Source organism: Anguilla anguilla, chromosome 13 (genome assembly GCF_013347855.1).
Source record: "Anguilla anguilla isolate fAngAng1 chromosome 13, fAngAng1.pri, whole genome shotgun sequence".
NCBI classification, from domain to species: domain Eukaryota; kingdom Metazoa; phylum Chordata; class Actinopteri; order Anguilliformes; family Anguillidae; genus Anguilla; species Anguilla anguilla.
Window position 1 is genome coordinate 33951899 of NC_049213.1, and position 22821 is coordinate 33974719.

Here is a 22821-nt window from a genome sequence, read left to right on the forward strand (position 1 = left end):
TTCTGTTAAAGTTAAACAATGCCATTTTTCTGAGCATAAAATCCAGCTCATTACTGGTGTTGTTTCAGCAGCCTATTTTTGAGAACTATAAGGCACGGTTCTCAGTTTTTCCAGAAAACAGCAGTAAGTACACTTTAAAGGAACGCCTGTTAAAAAGTGCTTTTACTTGACAAATGTATCTGCGTCCGATCAAGGGGAAAAGAACAAAAACCAACATGTAACGGTATCCACACTCTTTAGCTCTCGTTCCCTTGAAAAAATAAACTCAGGACTGAAACGGAGTCAGACGCCCTGCAGTGGGATTGCGTAACCGCACGATAAGGCATGAAGGGTGAGCGGGCTGTGCAGTCGGATGGTACACCTACACGGGCTCCCACGCCACTCATTTACCCACTTCAACCGCAGGGGTCGGACACGGGTTCAGGAGGCCACGGGTTCTGCCGGAATAACTGCTCGCGTAATTACAACGATGCTCAGCAACACTGGCACCTACAGCTTGCGTAACATGCCAATCAGTTCCCACTGTGGAAGTGTGAAACCCCCCCCCCCCCCCACTCGTATGGATCAGTGTGTAACGGCGCACCCTGGCCATTTCGGTGGAGGAAGACCTCCCCAGATCTCCAGACGGAATGGAGCTGAGGGGGAGGGGGTTTACTGGAAGAGACCTCACTTTTACTCCCTGCCTGATTCCCATCTCCCCACTCCCTAATAAGTCAAGCAGCAAATCACCATTCTTTGCTACAGTCCCACCACCCAAGCAAAAAAAAGACAGAAAAAAAAAGACAGACAGAAGGCATGGCAACTGGCTCTGGATCTCCAGAGAGAACGAGAGCCCTTCCCACCGTAATACAAAGGCTAGATCCTAAATTTCCACCACCCACTATTCGCAAATTACAGCCCAGTGCTTCGGTGAAGGGAAGTTGAATCACATGTATCAAAAGACGAGGAGCAGGGAAATGGCAAGCCCGCAGCATGGATTATGCAAGTCCTGCATACTCTTGAAAAAACTGATATATTCTCAACTGAGTAGCCTGTACATTCTAAAATATTAAATTCATGCTGTGCTTGTGGAGGTGAATGCAGTGTTACTTGTCTCTGTTCTGCCATAATTTCTCTGAGTCATTTTGTGCTGTTTGCTGTAAACTCACTGAATATGTGCAGACTAACTTATTAAAAAAAATTCTTTTTTTGTTGCATGCACAAAATTGCTCGTATTTGTGTTGCTCTGCAGAGTGCCTTCTCTGGCCCCCACTTCCCTTGCTTACAAAGAATAAAATCCTGCCTGAACTGGACCAGAGCGGCTGAAATGCACTGCTGCAAACCACACTGAGCGCAAGAAGCTAAAGACACTGTTTTCAGTTCACTGACTACCATCATAGAACTCTTAAATATGCTGTTTTTTGTCAGGCCAGACAATATGCTTGTTTTGCATAACAAGCGTTCCATGAAAAATACAAAATACAAAATGGAAGACAGACTAAATAAACATATTGCATGCGTGTAGAAGAACAGGTGTTTTTGGCGATATATGTAATTTTACCCTGGAGAATAATGTCCTGTACTATGTTTTTGGCACTGGAAGTACAGCATGTTCCTTGTAAACATACTTTTTTGGGAGATAAGACATGAATTCCACTGCTCTCCACTTTGAATATGGTTCTGTTCCTTGTGTTGTCAGAAACACGAGGAAGAATCTAAACAGCTGCCTAAACTGTAATCTCTAGGGGGAGGAAGCTGCAGATGAGAAGATCATATCTCAGCCATCGCTGATTTTCTGCTGGATTGTAGAGCAGCGGTATCACCACTTTGGCTGAAAGACTTCGAAAGGGGAACAGCCAGAAGAAGAAGTTTCTGATTAGTTTCGCAAGAAGGAGGATCCAGGAAGTCAAGGCTCCAAATGCAGATACAATGTTAATGTAACGCACCAAAGCTCACAAGCTGAGCTCTTTCAGTGTGAAAGGGTGTGAATTACAATTACTTCTCTACAAATGCAGACAAAAGCCACAAAAAGATAACTAATGGCACTGTAAATTCACTATATCCTTAAGAAAGGGCAGAAGTATAGGTGTGTAAAAACAGAGTTCCCCCCTGTTTGGAGGGACAGATTCAAGTAAAATTCAGAGTAATGTGCATATGTGTATTTGTGTTCCTTTTACACTACGCCCAAAGAAGTGCAGAAAATGCTATTTTATCCATAACAAAGACTTGTCGCTTCTAGTTCTCAGTGCCTAGTCTATGAGACACAGTCACAAGTCATGCTTGGCTTCCTTCCATGTTAGCTGTCAATCACCCCCCCCTATTTACAGAGCTTGTGAAATGCAACTGAAGCCTTCAACAGCTATTACTCCGATCAGGGTGAGCTGTTCTGTCACCACACAACTGGGCAACATAAAAAAAATAATTTAAAAAACTTCCAACAATATACTGTATGGTCAAACCAAAAGTGTGGTTAGCTCTTCCAATCCATCCATCCATCTGTTTGGGTGGGGGGTCAGTTCACCAAGCTATCAGGGCCTACACAGCATTCACCCACACATACCACACATATGAACATACCTACAGGCAATTTAGAGTCTCCATTTTGCCTAGCCTGCACGTCTTGACTGTGGGTGGAAACCGGAGTACCCGGAAGAAAGCCCATGTGGACAACATGCAAACTCCACACAGAAAGGCCCTTATCCAGGATTCAAACTCACTACCTTTCTGCTGAGAGGTGACAGTACTACTCACAGTGCCACCTTAATGTAATGTATAAACATGCTGAATGTAATTAATGCTTCCAAATATAAAGATCTAAGCTGTTATATACGATTAATTAATTAATGAAACACAAGGACTGTTTCGGTGCCTTATTGATAGATTAATTAGGTTAAGTGCTTTACTATTGAGTAGACAATTGAGTCACTACATAATTACATGCGCAGTACATCCTGTGCATCTTTCCATTACGTCACTTCCGAATTTAGCTGGACTGGAAACTAGGTCAGTGAACAAACTACTCAGAAACAAACCACCGGCACCAACGTTCGGCAGAACAGGAATCTGTCAGCAACCAGCGGCACCAATGTTTGGCATATTAGGGATCTGTCAGCAACCAGCAGCACCAATGTTTGGCATATTAGGGATCTGTCAGCAACCACTGGCACCAACGTTCAGTGTAATAGGCATCTGTCAGCAGCCAGTGGCACCAATGTTTGGCATATTAGGGATCTGTCAGCAACCAGCGGCACCAATGTTTGGCATATTAGGGATCTGCCAGCAACCACTGGCACCAACGTTCAGTGTAGTAGGAATCTGTCAGCAACCAGTGGCACCAATGTTTGGCATATTAGGGATCTGTCAGCAACCACTGGCACCAACGTTCAGTGTAGTAGGAATCTGTCAGCAACCACTGGCACCAATGTTTGGCATATTAGGGATCTGTCAGCAACCAGTGGCACCAATGTTTGGCATATTAGGGATCTGTCAGCAACCACTGGCACCAACGTTCAGTGTAGTAGGCATCTGTCAGCAGCCAGTGGCACCAATGTTTGGCATATTAGGGATCTGTCAGCAACCAGCGGCACCAATGTTTGGCATATTAGGGATCTGTCAGCAACCACTGGCACCAACGTGCAACAGAGTAGGGATCTGTAACCAAACACCGGCACCAACGTTTGGCAGAGTAGGGATCTGTGAGCATGAGACCAACCAGCTCAATTTTCATTTCAGTTACCGGTGAGGGGGATCCTGTTATAGGCATGTGGCCCTCACCACACAGAGTGGGCTTCCTGAAGATGACTGCCCATCATGCACTGAGGACAGTGATAGGACAGACAAATCTGCCCAGAGAGCTGGCTGGCTCCCGGTGGTGTACAAAGTAAAGTCTGTTCACCTTTTAATAGAGAGCTACTGTACATTATTTTTTACCACTCTCTGGTGCTAGGAAGGCCCGCTGGTGTGAACAAAGAAAAGAGTTCACACAAAGCATCCCTGCAGGACCCACCCTTAAAGCCCCCTGGAAAGAACAGCTTCTCACTCACAGCTGATCAAGTTCAATGCCATAAGAAATAATGAATGCCTTTATTGATGTGTAAGCATGTTGCAATTTGGCATTCTAATTCTCATAAAGAGATTGTAACTAGTACAGTCTGAAAAATATGCATGAAATGCAAATGTAAATACCTTATCTCACAGTCCTATTCAAATGTTCCTCAAATTTGCTTCATCAAGCACCATCTATGTGATAGGACCAGGGCTATATCTCTCTGGTCAATGATACCCATTCATGGCACAGAGACTCACGTTATAAGACAGCCAAATGCAGTAGATGTCTCTCGGGACAAAACAATAGCCTAGTTATCGCTGTTAGAGTACAGAGTTGGTTTTCAGGGAGTCTAGTTTTCTGAATCTGCTTACTCAGGTACCAGAATTCCTTGTCCAGGGCATGTGAGTATTGACTCTTTTACTGCCCTTACCAAAGTGCAGAGCCGGTCTGACAAAGAAATTAATGTGTTCTTGACTCTGATTTTAATACAAAACATCTGAGCTCACACTCCAAACTGATCTAAATTGTAGGGCTTTACATGCTCAACCTCTTTGCCTTCCTTACTCTTGTCTGTGCAGATTTCCTCAAGAGCACTTCAGTGGTTGCCAAGAAACCAGGCGCAGTGACAGCTCCATTGGAGAACACTGAGCATGCTCACGGCAACATGTGACTGACTGCCCATTGACCTGTCTGCTTGGATTAGTCCTACTGGGCAGGCTCATCAGGTACCTGAGAGCCACTGTACCATACTGAATATTACATATTATAGATAATTAGCACAAAATATATGTAGTGTTCACGGTTCATGGCTAAAACATGCAAAAAATTAAGAGGGGGGTGATTTCAGAAGATAAATTTGATTCCTGTCTTCCAGTTGTAAATACTCAAATAGGGGACTCATTAACACACAGACAATGTCACGTGATACTACAAATATAAGTGGAGCTCCATTCTATTTAAAATCGGATGACAATGAAAAACAGCTGAGAGAGAGAGAGAGAGAGAGAAACCAGGGCAAATACCCCATGATGACAATGGGAAGGCCTTCTTCAGGCAGAATGAACAATAGCATTTAAGCGAATGGACAGAACAAATTCAGAAAGAAAGCATACCGAGGAAAGGGAAAATGTCACACAGCCAACCACAGGCCAATGAGAGTATCCTGTAACCCGGTTACCTGGCATCCCTTCATAGGGGAACGGACAGAGTCAGTGAAATAAGCCAGCTCCATTTCCTTGTGCCTTGTAGATGAGGGAAACACAATGCCCCGCTTTGTATGACTTTACACAGCGATGACTGTACTGTGCACCTATATGTGTCATTCCAGAGGGAGGTTTACAGGCCCAAGGGGGAAACACTGTTTCTTCATTGAAGCATTGCAAAAATGCTGCTTAGGATTCTTGTTTTTAAAGGAGGAAGACTGAGTTTACAAAGTGTTCACTGCATGGTATGACCAATTTGTAAACTCTTTGTGGCCCTTCCCGGTTTCCATGAGCCTCTAATGTGCACCATAAATATTTACACAGATGTTTGGGATGTACATTTATAGTCATGTGTGGTTAACTGCATCATGGGAATGTTCAAAGACAGTTGTGGCAGAGCTCGGAGTCCCTCTGAAAACTGACTTGTGACTAGCGCCCAAAGGGACTCACCAGACACTAGCCATCCACTGAAATCAATCCAACCAGTCTGGAGATAGAGAATATCCTCACGCATGAGTCTGTCAATAGAAAGCCGCAGACTAAAGTTCTGACAAGTCTTATGCATTGTATTTGCCAAACCGTTTCATGAGCTTGATATGACTAAAGAATGTAGTCGTACAGTGCTACAATGCTGCTGTGTGAACTGTGATTTTCAATCTGAGAAAATGTGACCGACTGCAATGTCCTTTAAGTTTACAGTATTAAAACGAAGTATTTGTTATCAGTATAAAACCTTTGATCAGCTAATCTATTTTAACTATGTGACAAATGCAGCAACGTTACCTGTGCGTGTCAACAACGCAGCTAAATAAATGGGAACAAAATGGAAAGCACGCCGTGTTGCAAACGGGGGATGGTTTAAACGATAATTTAGCTAGCTAACTTATATTATGATACTGAAGGTCCGACGACCTTTAGCCACGTTGATTGCAAGATAACAATACGGCGATATACAGCGATCTACCTGCTACAGTTACAATTTATAGTGGTAAAGTTAAGCTCCCGGCAGGTCAAGCAACTGCTTACTGTACCTTGTCTTTGCGTTACGTTAAATTCATACAATTGACTAGTCAACGATAATAAACTTTATTCTAACGTTAAAGTAGCCACCTATCGAATTGGATATTTACAGGGAAAGTACTGTTAATGTGCATTAGCAAATACGAAATGTATAGTTTAGTTTATCAATAATGACCATTCTCCGTCGAAAGTGAGTTGTCAATACGAGCCTGTACGAGCTATTAAGATAGCTAGCTACGTTAGCTTTCCCAAATTTTGTAGTCTAGACCAGCTAGCTATAACCGGTATCTGTTGCTAGATGCAGTGATGACAGTTAGCTAACGTTGTGCTCATTTGCTAGCGTGTGATTGATCTTATATTATCTTAACAAACGCTGGATGGAAATAATAGAAATTCAAGGTCAAGGTCCTGGAAAGCACGCAAACTCGGCTAGATTGGACAACGTGTTTATTTAATTTAGCAACAATGCTAGCCATCGTCTGCTTAGCTAGCTAACGTTAATAATCAAATATGATTACTGTGGATAACGATGGCTATCTTGAGTATCCATATGGTTAGCTAAGTGTGTCAGAATTAGCACCGCAGTCTTGCCATGCCATGCTGAGATCAGGTTTTACTATCAAGGAGTTGCAAGTTATGTTATAACAATTATGTTCGTTTTTAATATTAAGATAACATTAGCTGCCTAAAGTTAAAGGTGTTGTGGTTCCCGTGGTTTTGCCTACGAATGACAGGCGTGTTTGTAAATCACTTCCTACCTTCTTGACAGATTTGTGAGTGGTGACAGCGCTGAAAGCGGAGGACAGATCTCCCATGGTCACGTCGCTGTTCTTGCTGACTGTCATCGCCGAGTATTTTTCCGCCACATTCTCACTCTCCTTGACTTCTTTACTCGCCTGTTTCATTTCTAGCTTCCCGTCTCCCGCAGATTCCGACATTGCAACGAACTTGTGTAGCGTGAGTTACCGTGCAACTAGCGAGCCAAGTAAGCACAGTATTTGGGGCTGTCACTTCTTCCTCTCGGTTTCCCTTGGGGCGAGGCGTCTAGTTTCCGCTATCTAGTAAGGTTCTGTAGTTAGCAGTTCTGTGCTTCTGGTTGTAATTACTTCCATGCACCGTATTATTATGTTTTATATGGGAACCCAATGTCTCTTGCTGGCTTGACAAGAATCGTCCCCGCGTACTCTGTCTCTGTGCAGTTCCCTCCAAGCAGGCAGCTGCAGGCGATTTGTTTGCTTTGGCTGTCACCTGAAAGCGTGGGCGGAGAGTGGGCGGTGTCGACCCGCTGGTTGAAACAAGTGGCTCTCTTCAAGGAAAAACCACATTCGCATAAACCGACATGTTTAGTCGAGCGTAATGCAGAGACTGTATGGCAAAAGCACCGAAATCCGCTTTGATTTTATTCACATTGGTCTCACAAACGGATTCTGTAAGTCATATATTGACGCGATTGTAATGTAATGGATTGAGTCATTGAAAAAATATTTTGAAACTATTGGAAGGACTTTAAACAATACATGTTTAACAAGTGTAGCTATATCAATTTGCAACTCTAAAGGTTTTAAGAATAATACTGAGGGCCGTAGCAGTATTGATTTAGGTTGTAGCCTGTGTTGATTCAGCAGTTGCAATGATAGGGGTTGCTATTTGATTTTGAGACACAGTGAAGGTGTGCGAGGGAGCCCTGAGTTCATGCAGTGAAGGTGAGGGAATTTGGCTAGTGTTGAAGCGGCTCTGACATTACGTGCCGACCTTTTCTGATATGAGAAAGAAAGTGAGTAAATGCAAATAAGCATAATCGTGTTTGTTTTGAGCAAATTGTGGCACCTTTTCTAGCACTATAGCTTGCTGTGTGATTCAACCCTACAATGCTTTTTATTTTCTTCAGAAAATTCAACACCCCTTCATGGCGAACAAAGTCCCAACAGTGTGTTTTTTTTTTTTAGTGATTGTTAAACATTGCCCTGTGTTATGGTCATAAATAACTTACTTGCCAATTATTAAGTATAGTTGGGTCAACTGAGACCACAACCACTAACCACCACCTTTTCCGTGTGCTGTGGCATTTGCAGCAAGTATAACGATCCCATTTGGGGGTACTCGGTCCATTTTTACAGACCGGATGAGGCTCTTGCGCGCTATTGGCTGTATCTGAAGATGGACGCCATTATATCTTAATGTCTTTGTTAATTCCTTCTGTATTGCTCAACCTGTATAGACTTAGTGGTACTTTGTTACTCTGCTGAAGGCCTGCTCAGCATTTTATGATCCAAATCACCCACTGCGATTAAACAAGCCTGGAGAGCTATTCCTAGTCAAAACAGTTTCACTGAATCACTTCTTCGTCATCTTGGAGAAAGAACAGAAATAAATGTAGGAAGAGAAATATTGCAAATGTGCACACATTTCACTCATTTATTAACATATGCATTTATTTCTAAATGTAGCCAAGAATTAGAAATAAGAAATATCCTACACAAGAAAAGTCACAGGCATATTCACATCCAAGCCATTTATGCAACTGGCCTTTTCACACACAGGTTACTTGCACCCACTGGTCAGATACAAAAGCAATTTACAATTCATCATGTGTACGTGAAATCAAAATTGTTAAAAAAAAAACGTTCAGTTGAACTGAGCAGGGATTCAAATTTTATTAACACGAGTACAACCTACTTCTAGTATATGGAGTACATTCTTACCCATAATGCGTTTCGGTGACAACATATAAAACACGTACAAAATAAAATCAATTTATTGGCTAGACACAGTCATAAACTACCTTTTTCATGCATGAGGAAAAACAAACAATATATAAAAAGTATATATATACACAATAACCCCCTAAAGAAGGCTTGCTTTATGCCATTTCTTCCCAAAAAATGTAAAAATCTATACATGCAACAGCCCTTAAAGTATTGCAATTATCTAAATCAGATTACAACAATGACCTCTACTGCAATAAACACCTTAACATCTGACATATTCTAAAGTAGTATGCTTTTTTCCCCCACAAATGGTGGTAACCTTACAAATGGAACAGGATTTTATAAAAGAGGCTGGTGGAAATCTCAACATTTTAGGTTCCCTACTTGATTAATTAAACAGAGATGAGAAAAGTAGAAACACACTACAAATAGTACCCTCACCCCTACTCACTACATTCCGTCACACTTGTGTGATATGTAAAATGCTATTCAATTAAGACCAATGTTGGTTGGCTGTCATCAGGCAAAAAGAGAGAGAGAGAAAAAAAAAAGAAAACATGCACTTATTGCAGTTTAAAGGCTTTCTTTAAAAAAAAAAAAAATAGTCCAGTAACGAACATCTAACACAGCCATTTCTCAATGGGTTCACAGGTCTGTTTACATGTATACATACATACTTCTTCTACAGGATGAACTTTCAATGAATGTGTGTCAATGCATTTTTGAGCTGAGAGGTGGGTGGGGTGGGGGGTATTTAGTGGTGGAAACCAAATGTATTCTGAGTGTTTCTGTAGCTCTAGTCTGATGTAAAACAATTAGCATGTCCCTCGTCTAACATCTATGGACAAGACTGCATTCTGTGTTGCTAAACATTAAAATAAATGTTCGAAACAATTCATTTTATATAAATGTACATCTAACAAAATATCAACATTTTACAAAGAGAAACGATTAAACAGCAAGACTCATTTTCAATGCCACAGTTACCACACAGTCTGGCATTTTAACACCAATTTAATATGACAAATGTTAAGGGATTTTAAAAGATCAAAACATAACTCCACCAATACCCCTGTAAAGAACTTTAAAACCGCTGTAGTCCTGCATAGAAATGAGAAGTGCAATGTTTTACTTCACAGCAATTTATATAAATTGCTGAATTTAAGAGAAACAGAAAACATGCACCTCCGGTTTACCCATCACTGTTGTTCTGTTGAAGAAAATTCATACAAGAGAAATTTTGTTTTGAATCTGCCCAAGTGAAATCAAGGCAGTTAAATAGTTTTTTTTTTTTTTTTTTTTTTTTTTACACATATACACAAATACTAGAAGACCTAACGGATCATCCATCCACCCCCACCCCCACCCCTCACACACACACACACACACACACACAGATAAAGTTGTCAAAATCACTCTAGTCAACAGGCTTTCAACAAGGATTTAGTGTGCCAGGCCTTTAGGTTTCAGAATTTGAGTTAAGTGCTTGACCTGGCCCGATCACACAAAAATAAGAATGCATCTGTGTGTATACATATACACAAAGCTTGAGGCTTAATTTGTGTTACATGAAGAAAAATGTTTAGGGGGGAGAAATTTAGGAGAAATATTTATTCTTCTAAATATTTCACATTTAAATTTTTCCTCTTAGAATATGCTAATGACATCATGCCCTGTTACTTTCCCTGGTAAAAGGAAGGGTAATGGGACGTACGGTGCTCAGACTGGCAGATCAGGTTCCTGCAGACTGTACGGACTCTGACTGAGGAGCTCAGGTTTTCCTGGAGCAGGTGAGCAGGGACCCCCTGGAAAACCGGAGACTGAGGAGCGGTTGCTGAGATGCAGGGCTGGGGCAACCCCCCCCCCCCCCCAAAAAAAAAAAACACACACGCACGCACAAGGGTGGGCGGCTGCTACGACACACGAATCATCTGGCCCACACTCTCTTCACCGGCCTGGGCCAGCTCCTGGCTCTGAGGGGGGGAGCAGAGGGAGGAGGCGAGGGTCAGTACTCATATATTCCACAGATGGAAAAAAGCACTACCACAGCACACACCACCTAACCATTCTTTACGCTTGCAGTACATGACATCTTGGCACAAATTAAGAGGCTGTACCCTGTAGCCTGTAATTATGCTCAGCGCGACAGCGAGATGCATTTTGGTGAAGTTTGACTTTCTTGGTCTTTTGTGCCTTAACATCCCAGTCATCTGGGGGTGAGCCCATCATCAAACTTAGCTGCTTTCATCCTTTTACGCAGCATTAGTGATCGTGTGTGTGTGTGCTTCTCCACATTCCCTTTCAAATCCCTGTCAAACATGTCTGTGACTCCCAAGCAATACAAAACATCATTATAAACCAATTACGGTTTCTCATCCAGGTCAATTAAAGATTATGTGCACACATTAACAGCCATAAGTAGCTTTTATTATAGTAGCACCTATATTAAATGGCATGGTTAGATGAAGGGGTGAGACATTGCAAGCAAGCAGAATTTGGTTGAAACTAGTTAGACTACTTTCAGTTGTGTCCATAACTGGTGCTGTTAAAAACTATCAAAATTTGTCTGTCAGAGGTGGTATACCCCAATGCAAGGGACTCACAAATGTTCTTGAGACGCTCGTAATGTTATTTTTTGTTTAAAAAGAACGTTTCATCCTTTTATTCAGGTTTAAAACAGTAACAAAAACAGGGAATACCTTTTTCTCATTGACATGTACAACAAACAAGAATTTCTATGATGCAACACTGCACAGCGATGGCATGGACAAAGAAAAGCAAAGAAAATAAAAATAAAACTACAAAAAAATAAAAAGCTATGAGGCACAAATAACTCAGATGGAAACATGAAACAAATACTGAGCAACACAAAACAAAATCCTCTCTCTATCCAGGGTATGAGCCAGCAAGCAGTGCCCATACTACACACAGATCACCTTCAATCCATAAAACACTTCAACTAGCGTCCAGCTCAGGACTGATGCATTTGTGATTACACTTTACAATAATAGCTGCAAATGTTTAATTAATGGGTGAACATACGCTGCCCGAACAGCACCAATACAGCCTGCGCTTTTCTTAAGGTTGACTGCGTGGCTGAGAAGTTATAATTAGTGCTAAAACTTAACGCTGTGACCCATGGCACAGCATAGCAACGGAACCACCCATTTTTGCAGCAAATATTCTGAAGTGCTCCAATTGCTCTTTAGTGGAACTTGTAGTGTAAAAAAAAAATCGATACAGTACCTTTGAAACCACCCCTTCTATCCTAGCCCTGCATCTGTTTAATAAAGACAGTGTTAGGAGAGAGGTGTACAGCAGGGAACATCACAGGACAGCAGCAGTAAGCAGTGAGCACAACACAGGGGGGAAGGGAGGGTAAAAAAAAAACCCAAAACATTCAGACAGTGTACAGCAGCCAGTAACCGAAGAACAGCAATGCACTGGAGAGACGCCGGACTGCTCGCTACAGAGGTGTACACAAGCCAACGACGGGCGTTTTATGGCACAAGACAAACACGGCGACTGTTAACGATGAGCCTAGCTTCCCTCTCCTCCAAGTAAACACAGTGTTGGCAAACACGATTCTGTTCCACTGCATAGGGCTTAGTATTCAATACGAGTGATTAATTCACTATTTTATATTTGTTTTCACTGAGAAACTTATAGCAATACTGTGTGTCCAATGATATAAGACACTGTCCTTAAAGAGTACAGGCTTTTGAGTCAAAGCACTCGGATCTCCTGTAGACTGAGGTTAGCAGTGGCTGAGGACACTGCATATGTGCTGGTAATTAATGTTAATAATGAATCATTTAAGAGTTAGGAGAGCAGTACCAACATTGCCATAAATGAGTGTTCTCTCCCTGACTCGCATTCGGTTTCATTTCCAAGAGAATCTACAGAAAAGCAATGTACGAAAAATTGTGTCTATTTAGCACTGAAAACCAGAACATTTCAATAGAAAAGGCAGGAGAATAGAACTCCTGTCCTTGAATTAGTCAACACTGAACAAGGTAATCAATCACACTAGTCTTTAACGATCAAGTTGCAAGGCATCATGGTATTGTGGGGCAGAACAAGTCCCAGCTCTTTGGTAATGACACCTGTACAGGTGTGTGCCGTGGAGCTCATGCGGCGGGACTGTGCTGTGCATGAAGGGAACTGGGCTCGGCTGGGAGGTCATCAGCTCAGCAAGACACTGGCCGACTCCCAGGGCAGTTACACCATCGCCCAGCACAGCTTAAATCTCGCCTTACATTTCCAAACAAGCCCGGCAAGAACAAAAACAGGATATTAAAAAAAAACAACAACATGCGTATAAAAATAAACATATCAGTGCCAGGACAATCAGCAGAGGACGGCAGTGTGACATCAGCACACGGCCCTGGGGGGGGACGGGGGGGACGTTTAATACGTACTGAAATAAGAGTTTGGATTTCAGGGTCAGAGCAGCACAGTTTGGGGGTGGGGGGTGGGGGGGGTGGCATAGACCTGCTGCTGGCTAGCCGAGGGGCGGGGCAGATGTCGGGGGCCAATGGGAGTTGAGGTCCACCCCCCTAAACGCCTCCTCCTGCTTGAGGCCGCCCGACAGCATCCTCACCTGCATGGCCAGCGCCATCTCCTCCTTCTCCTTGGGCGAGAAGAAGCGGCCGCCGTCGCCCCGTTTCCGCTGCATGGCGTGGCGGTGCCGCGACTCGTGCAGGTATTTCTGAGGTCGAACGAGAGAGAGGGAGGGAGAGGGAGAGAGAGAGACATTAGGGGGGGTTCCCAGCTTTCAACACACAATCTATACAAGGGTTCTCAAAAAGCCCAGCGAGGGCCACAGTCTCTGCTGGTTTTTGTGATCTCCTTTAAATCAGCAGCCACTTTAGGCCGTGAAGACGAGGTGCGACTCTTTAACCAATCAGTGACTTAAATGAAGCACTCAGGTGCTGGCACACACATGAAAAACCAGCAGACGCCGCAGCCCTCTAGGAAGTTTGAAATCCCTGTTCTGTAAAATAACCAGATATTTATCTCTTGCAAACCCTCCACTCTGTCAGTCAAAAACTACTACTGCTAATGTAAAGTTCTGTGTGGGGTGGCTGGTAGGGAAAGCCCTTTGGTATCTGGGTTAAAGATATTTCAAAATTAAGATTCCCAGTCAGAAAACTGCATAATGGTTCCAAACTTAGCAAGAGAAAATTCTGCTGTAGTCAGTATACTGACCATCTGTGGGAAAAATCCCATTAGATAATATCAAAGTGCAGCCATGTGAAAATCCACCTCTGGAGAAATGGTGTCTTTGTTCACTGAATATTTGTTAACCAACAGTGCCCCCTAGTGGATATTAGGGTTGGGGTCAATTCTGAATTGAATTGAGAATTGGTAATGAATTACTCAATTGGAATTCAAATTTTGACAGGATCCAAAATTTGAATGAAGGCAAATAAAATGAAATTCAATGAAGTTCCAATGCCAAATTCATTTACTTCTTTAAATGATGTTTATTTTGAAATTAGTTATACACTGTTAAAAGGACTATCCACACATTAAAATAGTTTAAGCTTTGTGCAACACTAGAAAACACATTTCCTAGACATTATTAAAAGGTTAATAAAAAAGGATTGATAATACTGTTTTCACAACAGCATTTGGCATCTGAAATGTAAGGTAGTGTTTTTAATGGTAGTAGCACGGTTAGTGATGAGCAGTAGGTGTTACTGAAAGCTGGCAGCAGTTCATTTGTAAAAATTAATGAGGCATTCAATGGTCCTCCAACTAGGATTTCTTTGAGTGTCACCGAATTAAAGCCAAGTTGTTGTAATTCAAATTCAACATCCTTAAGGTTTTTTTTTTAATTCCAATTTTCCAACTCCTGAACTGAAATGGGATCAATTCCAAAAAATTTGAATTGTTCGCAGCTTTGGTGGAAAGAACAGTTGAACACAGTCCTGATATGCTTCAGCCAAAGACCGCAAGCCTCAGCTTTCATCACATTATCCACAGATCCACAGCTTACTGTGGAGTCATTTCCCGCTGGACGCAGAATACTGTCAAAACAACCTCTGGAACAGAGAGGAGCTCACATGCGTGGATCACACAAGAAGGCTTTGATTATTTTGCCTTCTACCTGAGAACAACGGCCATGTTTACGTTGGTGGGCTTACGGCATTCGATGTCAGAATGTATGTTTGGACAGTGTGCTGATCTTGGCTCAGGGTTAAAGGGGCTTATTCCAAGAGACAGCAACAACTCTGAATCACTGCAGAAATTTCCCAGACTCCAGTACTCTACCCTTCAGAATAATGCAGCAATAGGCTGCAGATACAAGGACAGCAAGTCTTTCCAGCACCCATGAATACAGTGTGGAGTAATGCACTACAGACCCACGTGTGTCCTGGCCCATTAAGCACATTTATTTTATGTTTTTGCATCCTAAAAGGGATCAGCTTTCAGCAGCTTAAATGCTGGAAAAAGCACAGGAATGATGCAGTATTATTTCAGCACACCAGAGTGCTCCTAAAAACTGATCCAGAATCAGCCCACCCTTCTCCAATTCTAACTCATCTACGGATCAAATCAAAAGAGTGCAAAAATCCAATCACCTCATCCATATTTTAAGATTTTAAGTTTTTAAATAGTTTCTTTGCATTTAAAGCCCGTTTCCAAAAGCACTGGACGGACCTTGCGGGCCGGGTGCTCGTAGATGCCCAACGGGGCCTGTGTCCGGCACTCACCCTCCTCTCCTTGGGGATCTTGCCCTCGGCCTCCAGCTTGGCGCGAGCCTGCCGCCTCTTCAGGATGCGGTTGTACTGCTTGGCGTTGACGTAGAGCGGCTCCTCCTCCAGCATCTCCGCCCCGGGCAGCGGTATCCTCTGCATGGTGGGCACGGTCCCGCTGCCTGGCACCATCTGCCCCGCAGAGACAGGGCTGCTCAGAGACCCGCCCCAGAGACCGACCGCCAAAACCGCCACAGTGGTGCTCATGCCGTTACGACTACGCAGCCTAGCAGCTGATGTTTTAGGAGGTGATTCAGCACCAGAGCCAGAGACTAATTTCCCCACAGGGATAATGAAGTTCAGCTTTATCTTATTATATTTCCTATGGGCGCTGTCTAAATCAGGCAATACAGCTATTTACAGTGTCCCAAACTGATGTAGTACTCTACTCGCTTTCACAGTACCCAATAATTGTTCCCATATTTTTGTTAAGATGTGGAGACTTAATACTACAGTCATGACAACCAAACATCTGAAAGTTTTCATTCACATTCACAATACCCAGAGGGCCTGTTTATTGATTTATTTGACATTCTGTCCTCCTTTCATATTTTTGCTTTATTCAGGCAGGGAGAAAGCAGAGAGGATAGCAGATAAGGAAGGAACCACAGCTGAGAGGTTGCCATGTTTGGGATCAGCCCCTTTCTGCATGGGGAAACGTACATATGGCTTGAGAGTCGGGGTGAGCCTACAGCCTACAGTGAAGGGTTAACGAGCAGAACAGACCCAACCTCTACCCCACACCTTGGGTGAAGTGCGGGTGCGCGCTGCGGCTGGGACGGGACGGAGCGAGCGGTACCTCGTAGGGGGGCCTTACCATGACCATCCCGCCAGCATTGACCATGTTGCCGGACACTGGCAGGGTCACGGTCACGGTGCCCTGGCCGCTGTTGGTCGTGTTGGTGTTGGAGCCCGCCTGCACGATCTGGGCCCCAGCCAGACTGGCTGCGGGGATAGTGATCATTCCTGTGAGGGGGTCAGGGAGGGGGGGGTGTGAACAGGGAGAGGAGATTTTAGAGAAATTATTTTAATGCCTACAGTACACAGCACATTCTGCAATGTAGGTGAGGTCCACTCTGGGAAATGGGTTGTGTGGCAAAGTGAGAGTGTTTGTGACAGTGCGACAAGGCATGTGTGTGCTCGTGTGTGTGTGTCTGGTGTGCGTGTGTGTGTGTGCTCGTGTGTGTGTGCATGCTCATGTGTGTGTGTCTGGTGTGTGAGTGTCTGTGTACGCATGCGCATGCGTGGGTGCTTGCGTGTGTGTGTGTGTGTGTATGTGAGAGAGTGTGTGAGTGTGTATGCTCGCGCGTGCATGGGACCTTTTGTATGTGTGTATGTGTGTGTGTGTGTGTGTGTGTGTGTGTGTGTGGGAGCTTTTGTATGTGTGTGTATGCATGTGCCTGAGAAAGTGTGGCCGGTAAGTGCTACCTTGCTGCAGGATGGTCCCGTCAGCATTGACCGGCTGGTACACTATAGTTTGCCCCTCTGCAGTCTGCGCCACCTGCTGGCCCTGCACGGTAATCTGCTGCTGACCCTGCAGGCAAGGCACAGTCCTTTAACACAGTCACAGTCACAGTCAAGAGGGCTACAAAGGGAACACACACAAACCTCTAACACAGTCAATAAGGCTACACAGGAAGCACACACAAACCTCTAACACAGGCACAGTCAATAAAGCTACACAGGGAACACACACAAACCTCTAACACAGTCACAGCCAATAAAGTTACACAGGGAATACACACAAACCTTTAACACAGTCACAGCCAATAAAGCTACACAGGGAATACACACAAACCTTTAACACAGTCTAAACTATGAAAATTTAGTGGCAAAATCCTAAAAACCATGAATCAGCATTAACATCCAGTGAGAAAACTGCGAGACGGTCCAAGTGTGTAAGCAGGCGGACAGTCTGTTGTTATACGTCACAAAAAGCTCTGTGTTGGTTGTGACGGCTCTGGGGGGTTATGGGGGAGGTCCGTGTGGCGGTGCTGACCTGGTTCTGCCCCGCCGTGACGGCGGTCTGGGGCTGCTGGATGATGATCTGCTGGGTCTGGCCCTGCTGTCCCTGGACCTGCAGCGCCTGGCCCCCCTGGATCTGGATCTGCCCCGGCTGCACCAGCTGAATCTGGGACGGGACGAGACGGGCCACAGGCTTCAGCTTCCTCAGCACATCCAGTGTGAACATGCTACAGTCTTCATTACGTGGGCATGCTCATCATTTTCTCCATGTTATTTACCAGATGCAGCTGCACAGGTTACACTGTATAGCTAGGCTGGACCTGTGATTGCGTGACATCACTGCTTGTGTTAAGGGCTCTGAGACCCAGGTGTCTTTCCAAGCGTTCCCTCACCTGCTGCAGACCCTGTGCTCCTGACACTGGCACCTGCATGATGGTCTGCCCCTGGCTCCCCGGCATGGCCTGGACCATGATGGGCTGTCCAGAGGAGGTGATGAGCTGCCCACCACTCACCTGCACCATGAGGGGCTGCCCTTGTACCTGAGAAGGTGCGGAGGGGAAGAGAAGGTAGATTAATCCAACTGGACTGTTTAAAGCAAGCGCAGTACCTCGACCCACCACAGGGGGCAACGAACATTGAGGCAAGGCCACTGCAAACAGCCAAGCACCACAGTACAGGCTTTGCATTAGGATGGTAGCGATGCTCGAACACAAACATCCTAGTAAGAAAGAGGAGACTACGCAAGCAACGTGCAGAATGCCATGTCGCCATGGGACACCATACAGCTTCATGCACCGACTTCAGGCTGGCTGTGGGAAACAAGATGGTGATGAACAAGCTCGCAGCAGGCCATGACACCCACTCAACAAGGTATCACATTCCACTGTCCTGCAGCCCTCTTCAGAAGGCATGCCGTGGAGACTCAACTCAGACAAATTCCCTTCACTGTCTCCATGTCAGGCAGGATTCAGCACTGGGACTCGTATCAGTGCCTTTGAATTGAAATACATTTTTATATCTTTTTATCCTGAATTATATTGCTCCACTTTATTTCTAGGCTTGCCCATCTGCTCCATTAAAATTAGGAGGTGGAAGCCAACATACGTGTCCTTAGAAACTTGTGTAGATAGCAGAGTCGGAAAAAGTGGCAGCTATCTGCCAATACTACACTATTTGGCTTTTACAGGACACAGAAAGAGTGATAAGAAGAGTTTCCCTTGCACTATGAGCTGGGCAAGGCATTGCTGACTCTCCTTCTACCTCCCTGGGTGAGGCTACAGATAATTACATGCAACCCTACCAGTCAGCAATGGCATAGGTACGACATAACGGGCAAGAGGTAGCGCTGGATATGGCACCCAACAGGCAATCACAAGAAGCCTATGTGTAACTCAGCCTCAGAACAGAATACAGCAGTCTGGTAGACTGAAGAAGTGCTTGTCTTCAACTGACATGTATGAATCTGCTCAATTGCAGGACAGTACCATCCATTCTGTCTTAGATTCATGGGACAAACGCAGTGACGTAACGATCACTAAATAGCCAAACATTCTGTCTGTGAGACACTTGTGTATCTTTGGGCTGGAGCTGAGGGCCGCCTGGTTAGATGCAGAGGTTAGATGGAGGCACATCACCATCCCCGCTACACAGGACAGAGAAGATCAAGCGGCACACACTAACTGAATCTCTCGTCACAAGCCGTGAGCAAACCACACGACACAATGCGCAAGGTGTGGGTGGACGTGCATGGCATGGGGGAGCCTGATAAAACAGACAGCTTTGGAGAGGCCGTCCCTCTTCAGGCAGTTGCGTGTCTGCGGGTTAGGGAGGCTGTGGAGCAGCGGGGATGCATTGCAGCCCATTACATCAGCATGCCGATACCACACACGGGACAAGCACGGCTAGTCATGGGATGGGGAGGGGGATGGGGGGGGTCATGCAAGCGGAACAGGACAGGTCTGGGGGTCACACCACTACCTGGAGTGTCTGAACCTGCTGGCCCGAGGCGGGGGCCACCTGAGCCTCGGTCTGCAGCTGGACCGCGGTCACGGTGCCCTGCGTCCGGAGACAAGCCACCGTTACCACGTCACCACCGCTGCAAAGGCCGTTCTCCAGAGCACACACACACACACACGCGCACACACACTGCAGAGGAACTCACCGCCCCCTCCCCCTTCAGAGATCTATTAATCAGCAGACACAACCATTCACAAACCGTTTCCTGTTTTGCACGAGGGAGAGCAAGGACTTGAGTGCCTGGTTCAGTCCATCGTGCGCCGATGGAAGGCACCGGCATGTTAAAAGAGATTTAGGCGGCAGCGCCGGGCCCCACCTGCTGCTGGATCTGTCCGCTGGCTGCCTGCACCACAATCTGCTCGCCAGTGGTTGTGGTGGTGGTAGTGTACTGTTCCATGATGGCTCCCTGGATCCGCTCACTGCCGTCCTCTAATGTTCTGAGAGCACAAGCAGGACGAGACTAAGTGACAGCAAGAGCAAGAAACATCGCTGGCACCACGGAGTCCTCCTCCATCTAGTGCCTGACAGGGGTGCCAGAGTCTCTGGCCAGGTTATTTAGGAATCATCCTACCTGGATGGATCACCCCTGGGTATTAAGAGTCTTGTTTTAAGGGGGTCCAGCATGCAGTTTTTGATGCAATTAAATAAATTCCTTCACTGTGTATGATGCTTGAGGTTAAATCAATAAAAATAGGCACACAACAGAAACAACACACCTTTTGGGGTCTAAGATTCCCCCCATCGCATACCATTTTGTCAATAGTTGGAACTCAAAATGTATACGAAAGGTCCGTAATTTGCTAAAGACTATATTGCGACGAAATTACTTAGTTGATATTAGCCAGCCAAGTAGCTAACGTGCTTATGCATATATTGCTCGCTACAGCGAAACTATTAGCTTGCCACAAGGTCATAGTTTGAGTAGGCTAGCGTGCTGTAACAAAGTAACATGACAAAGAGGGGAATATAGGACAATACGCAGCTTGTTATTAAATTGATAACTGGTGCTTTAAAACCAGGAGTAAATGCAAAGTGCACGATTTTAAATCACATGATTTGCTGAATCGTATCGCCCGCTGGAAACAAACAGGTCAATCTGATTCGTTAGCCGCCTGTTTGGCATTCAGTTTCATAATACGGTGGAGGGTACACATCAGGCGCCATTTTCCGAGTTAGCGCACGAGCCGTTACTATGTGGCTAGCGAGGTAGCTACTAGCACATTTATGCAAGAACACAACGCTGAGGCCCCGAGTTATGCAGGTTAATGTTAACATTTAAATACTGTACGCATACTAGCTAGTATGGACCACATAGTTGCATAGCTGCAATGTAGTTAAGTGCCGAACCATCGAGGTTTCATTTCAATTTGATAGCTACCTAGCCAGCTAGACTAGCGTTATATGGATAAGATACCAAAGTCTGCTCAATCTAAGGTTGCGAATTGTCTGGTGAAACATTTTTATTAGCTGGCTGATCAACTAGCTACCGCAGTTAACGCTTATAATTTTCAAAACAGCTTGTCAGATATACAGCGTTGCTAAACTAAGCAAGTCAACAAACAGCTAACTGTCTTTGTTATCGGGACGTGTGATATCTGCAGAGAACGAAAGGCCAAGTTGAATTGTTCACGAACAAATCTACATGTTGGTTGTAAACGGTAGCTTAACGCCTGCTCATCGGTTAAGTCTGAATGTACTTGATGTGAAGCGATACATGTATCTATGCTGATGCATCTTCAAACCCATATGTTGGAGGAAAGAAACACAAAGAAACAGATAGACTAACGTTAGACAAAGACCCTTGGTTGGCTATGGTAGTCTGAGCGAGCTAGCTGTGTTTTCAGTGTTAGCTAGCTAAGTTAGCAGTTATAGTCCGCAATGTTTACTACTTTAGGTCACCGAGCACTTATTTCAAATTTGAAAATTAATTTCATCTTGGTATATACTGCAGCACGTACATGTGAGTTAACCGATATTTAGGTGGTTAGCAAGAACCTCAAAGATTTTGGCAGAACTAGTCCAAGAGGAATCTATAATGAACGCAATTACCAGACATTGCTACCTAACGTTAGCTACCAAAGTCAACTTTGGAAAAAAATGAAACTTATTTATAATACCATTTATCAGCCAAAATTAGTTTACAAACTAACGTGAGATGGATAGTCTAGTCTAGCTAGTTTGATGTTCTCCTGGTGAGCTAAAATGGACGGTTTACTTGCTCTCATGAAAAGAACACAACACAATCGCCGTTCGAGTCTAGGTTGTTAGTGCTAGTAAAACGTGACTGAAAATATAACTGGTTTGTCAACCTGGTAATAGTTGACCATGGCCGGAGGCTAGGACGTTGAGAAATGTTATTTTCATTGGACGTTGTAGCTCTCTTGCTGGTCGGCAATTTAAGCAAGCTGTGTACGCCAGGTAAAGAATACCAGCTAGCTAGTAAATTAGCTAACTTAGAGTTAATACAGTGCGGCTAGATATATATTTGACTTTTGGGAAATGGCTAAGTGGCTAGCATACAATTCAGTGTACAGTCAGACCTATTTTTATACAGTAGTGGTACAGACAAGTAAGGCATGGTATATTGGTCAGCAAACATTCTAGCAAGAATTGTAGCTGAACTGTTTTGTCAGCTAGTACAGCACCATGGACACAAGGCCTTTTCCAAACGCATGTGAAAACACAGTTCGTAGCATGCTAGCCTTGGGTAGTTTTACACAAATTTTAACGTTAACTTCACAAAGTTAACCTCCTGCTACCGGCTACATTCGGCTTGAGTCTAGTACTATGTGTTAAAATACAGTTAATTCCTGCATTTTGTGGCGTTAGTAATTTGGTTGGTCAATGGCACACCAATCCCCTGCTGTCGGCTCCCTTCCCCTCCAAGCCGCGCTACCTCTCACCGTTTCTCCGCCGCCCGATTCCCCTCTGATTGGCTCCAGTACCGATCCACAAAACCCAATCACCGAGCTCAAGGCGTGTGGACAAAATGGCGCAGAAAAAAGACCTCCAACAAATAGGACGATGGTTTCCCCTCCCCTTATCTTCTCCAGAGTCTTCTCCACGCCCATTGGAAACACTGCGCAGGCGCGTGCGGCACCTTTCACCGCTTTCTATGG

General features: G+C 44.5%; 2 protein-coding genes across 7 annotated transcripts in view; both read right to left on the minus strand.

Moving 5' to 3' along the window:
* Positions 1-7505, minus strand: part of LOC118211227 (S-adenosylhomocysteine hydrolase-like protein 1) — a 39309-nt gene extending 31804 nt beyond the window's left edge. The window contains exon 1 of one of the 3 annotated variants that reach the window (XM_035388258.1): positions 7008-7503. In XM_035388258.1, coding sequence (XP_035244149.1) covers positions 7008-7187 — 180 coding nt within the window. In that variant the 5' untranslated portion in view covers positions 7188-7503. Of the gene's footprint in view, positions 1-7007 lie in introns of all 3 variants that reach the window. The other 2 variants (XM_035388257.1, XM_035388256.1) reach the window with 2 other exon arrangements.
* Positions 7506-8640: 1135 nt separating this feature from the next.
* On the minus strand, positions 8641-22769 carry nfya (nuclear transcription factor Y, alpha). Of its 4 annotated transcripts, XM_035387424.1 has the most exons (11): positions 22606-22768; positions 20019-20139; positions 19661-19741; positions 18079-18225; positions 17721-17852; positions 17150-17255; positions 16539-16687; positions 15680-15853; positions 13561-13668; positions 12204-12237; positions 8641-10930 (listed from the first exon to the last, which is right to left on the minus strand). In XM_035387424.1, exons 2-10 carry the CDS (start codon positions 20097-20099, stop codon positions 12226-12228), a joined length of 990 nt encoding a protein of 329 aa, XP_035243315.1. In that variant the 5' UTR covers positions 20100-20139; positions 22606-22768; the 3' UTR covers positions 8641-10930; positions 12204-12225. The 4 variants fall into 4 exon arrangements, with proteins under 4 accessions (XP_035243315.1, XP_035243314.1, XP_035243313.1 ...); XM_035387423.1 differs by lacking the exon at positions 12204-12237 and having other exon boundaries at positions 19664-19741; positions 22606-22769; XM_035387422.1 differs by lacking the exon at positions 12204-12237 and having other exon boundaries at positions 22606-22769.
* Between the last annotated feature and the right edge of the window lie 52 nt (positions 22770-22821).

What these genes read in the sequence shown, in the direction of transcription:
- nfya (XM_035387422.1), bottom strand. Translation starts at nt 20,099, where the DNA reads ATGGAACAGTACACTACCACCACCACAACCACTGGCGAGCAGATTGTG. An exon ending in GCGGACAGATCCAGCAGCAG is followed by an intron (nt 19,742 to 20,018) that starts GTGGGGCCCGGC and finishes CTCCGGACGCAG; the next exon opens with GGCACCGTGACCGCGGTCCA. An exon ending in CGGGACCATCCTGCAGCAAG is followed by an intron (nt 16,688 to 17,149) that starts GTAGCACTTACC and finishes ACCCCCTCACAG; the next exon opens with GAATGATCACTATCCCCGCA.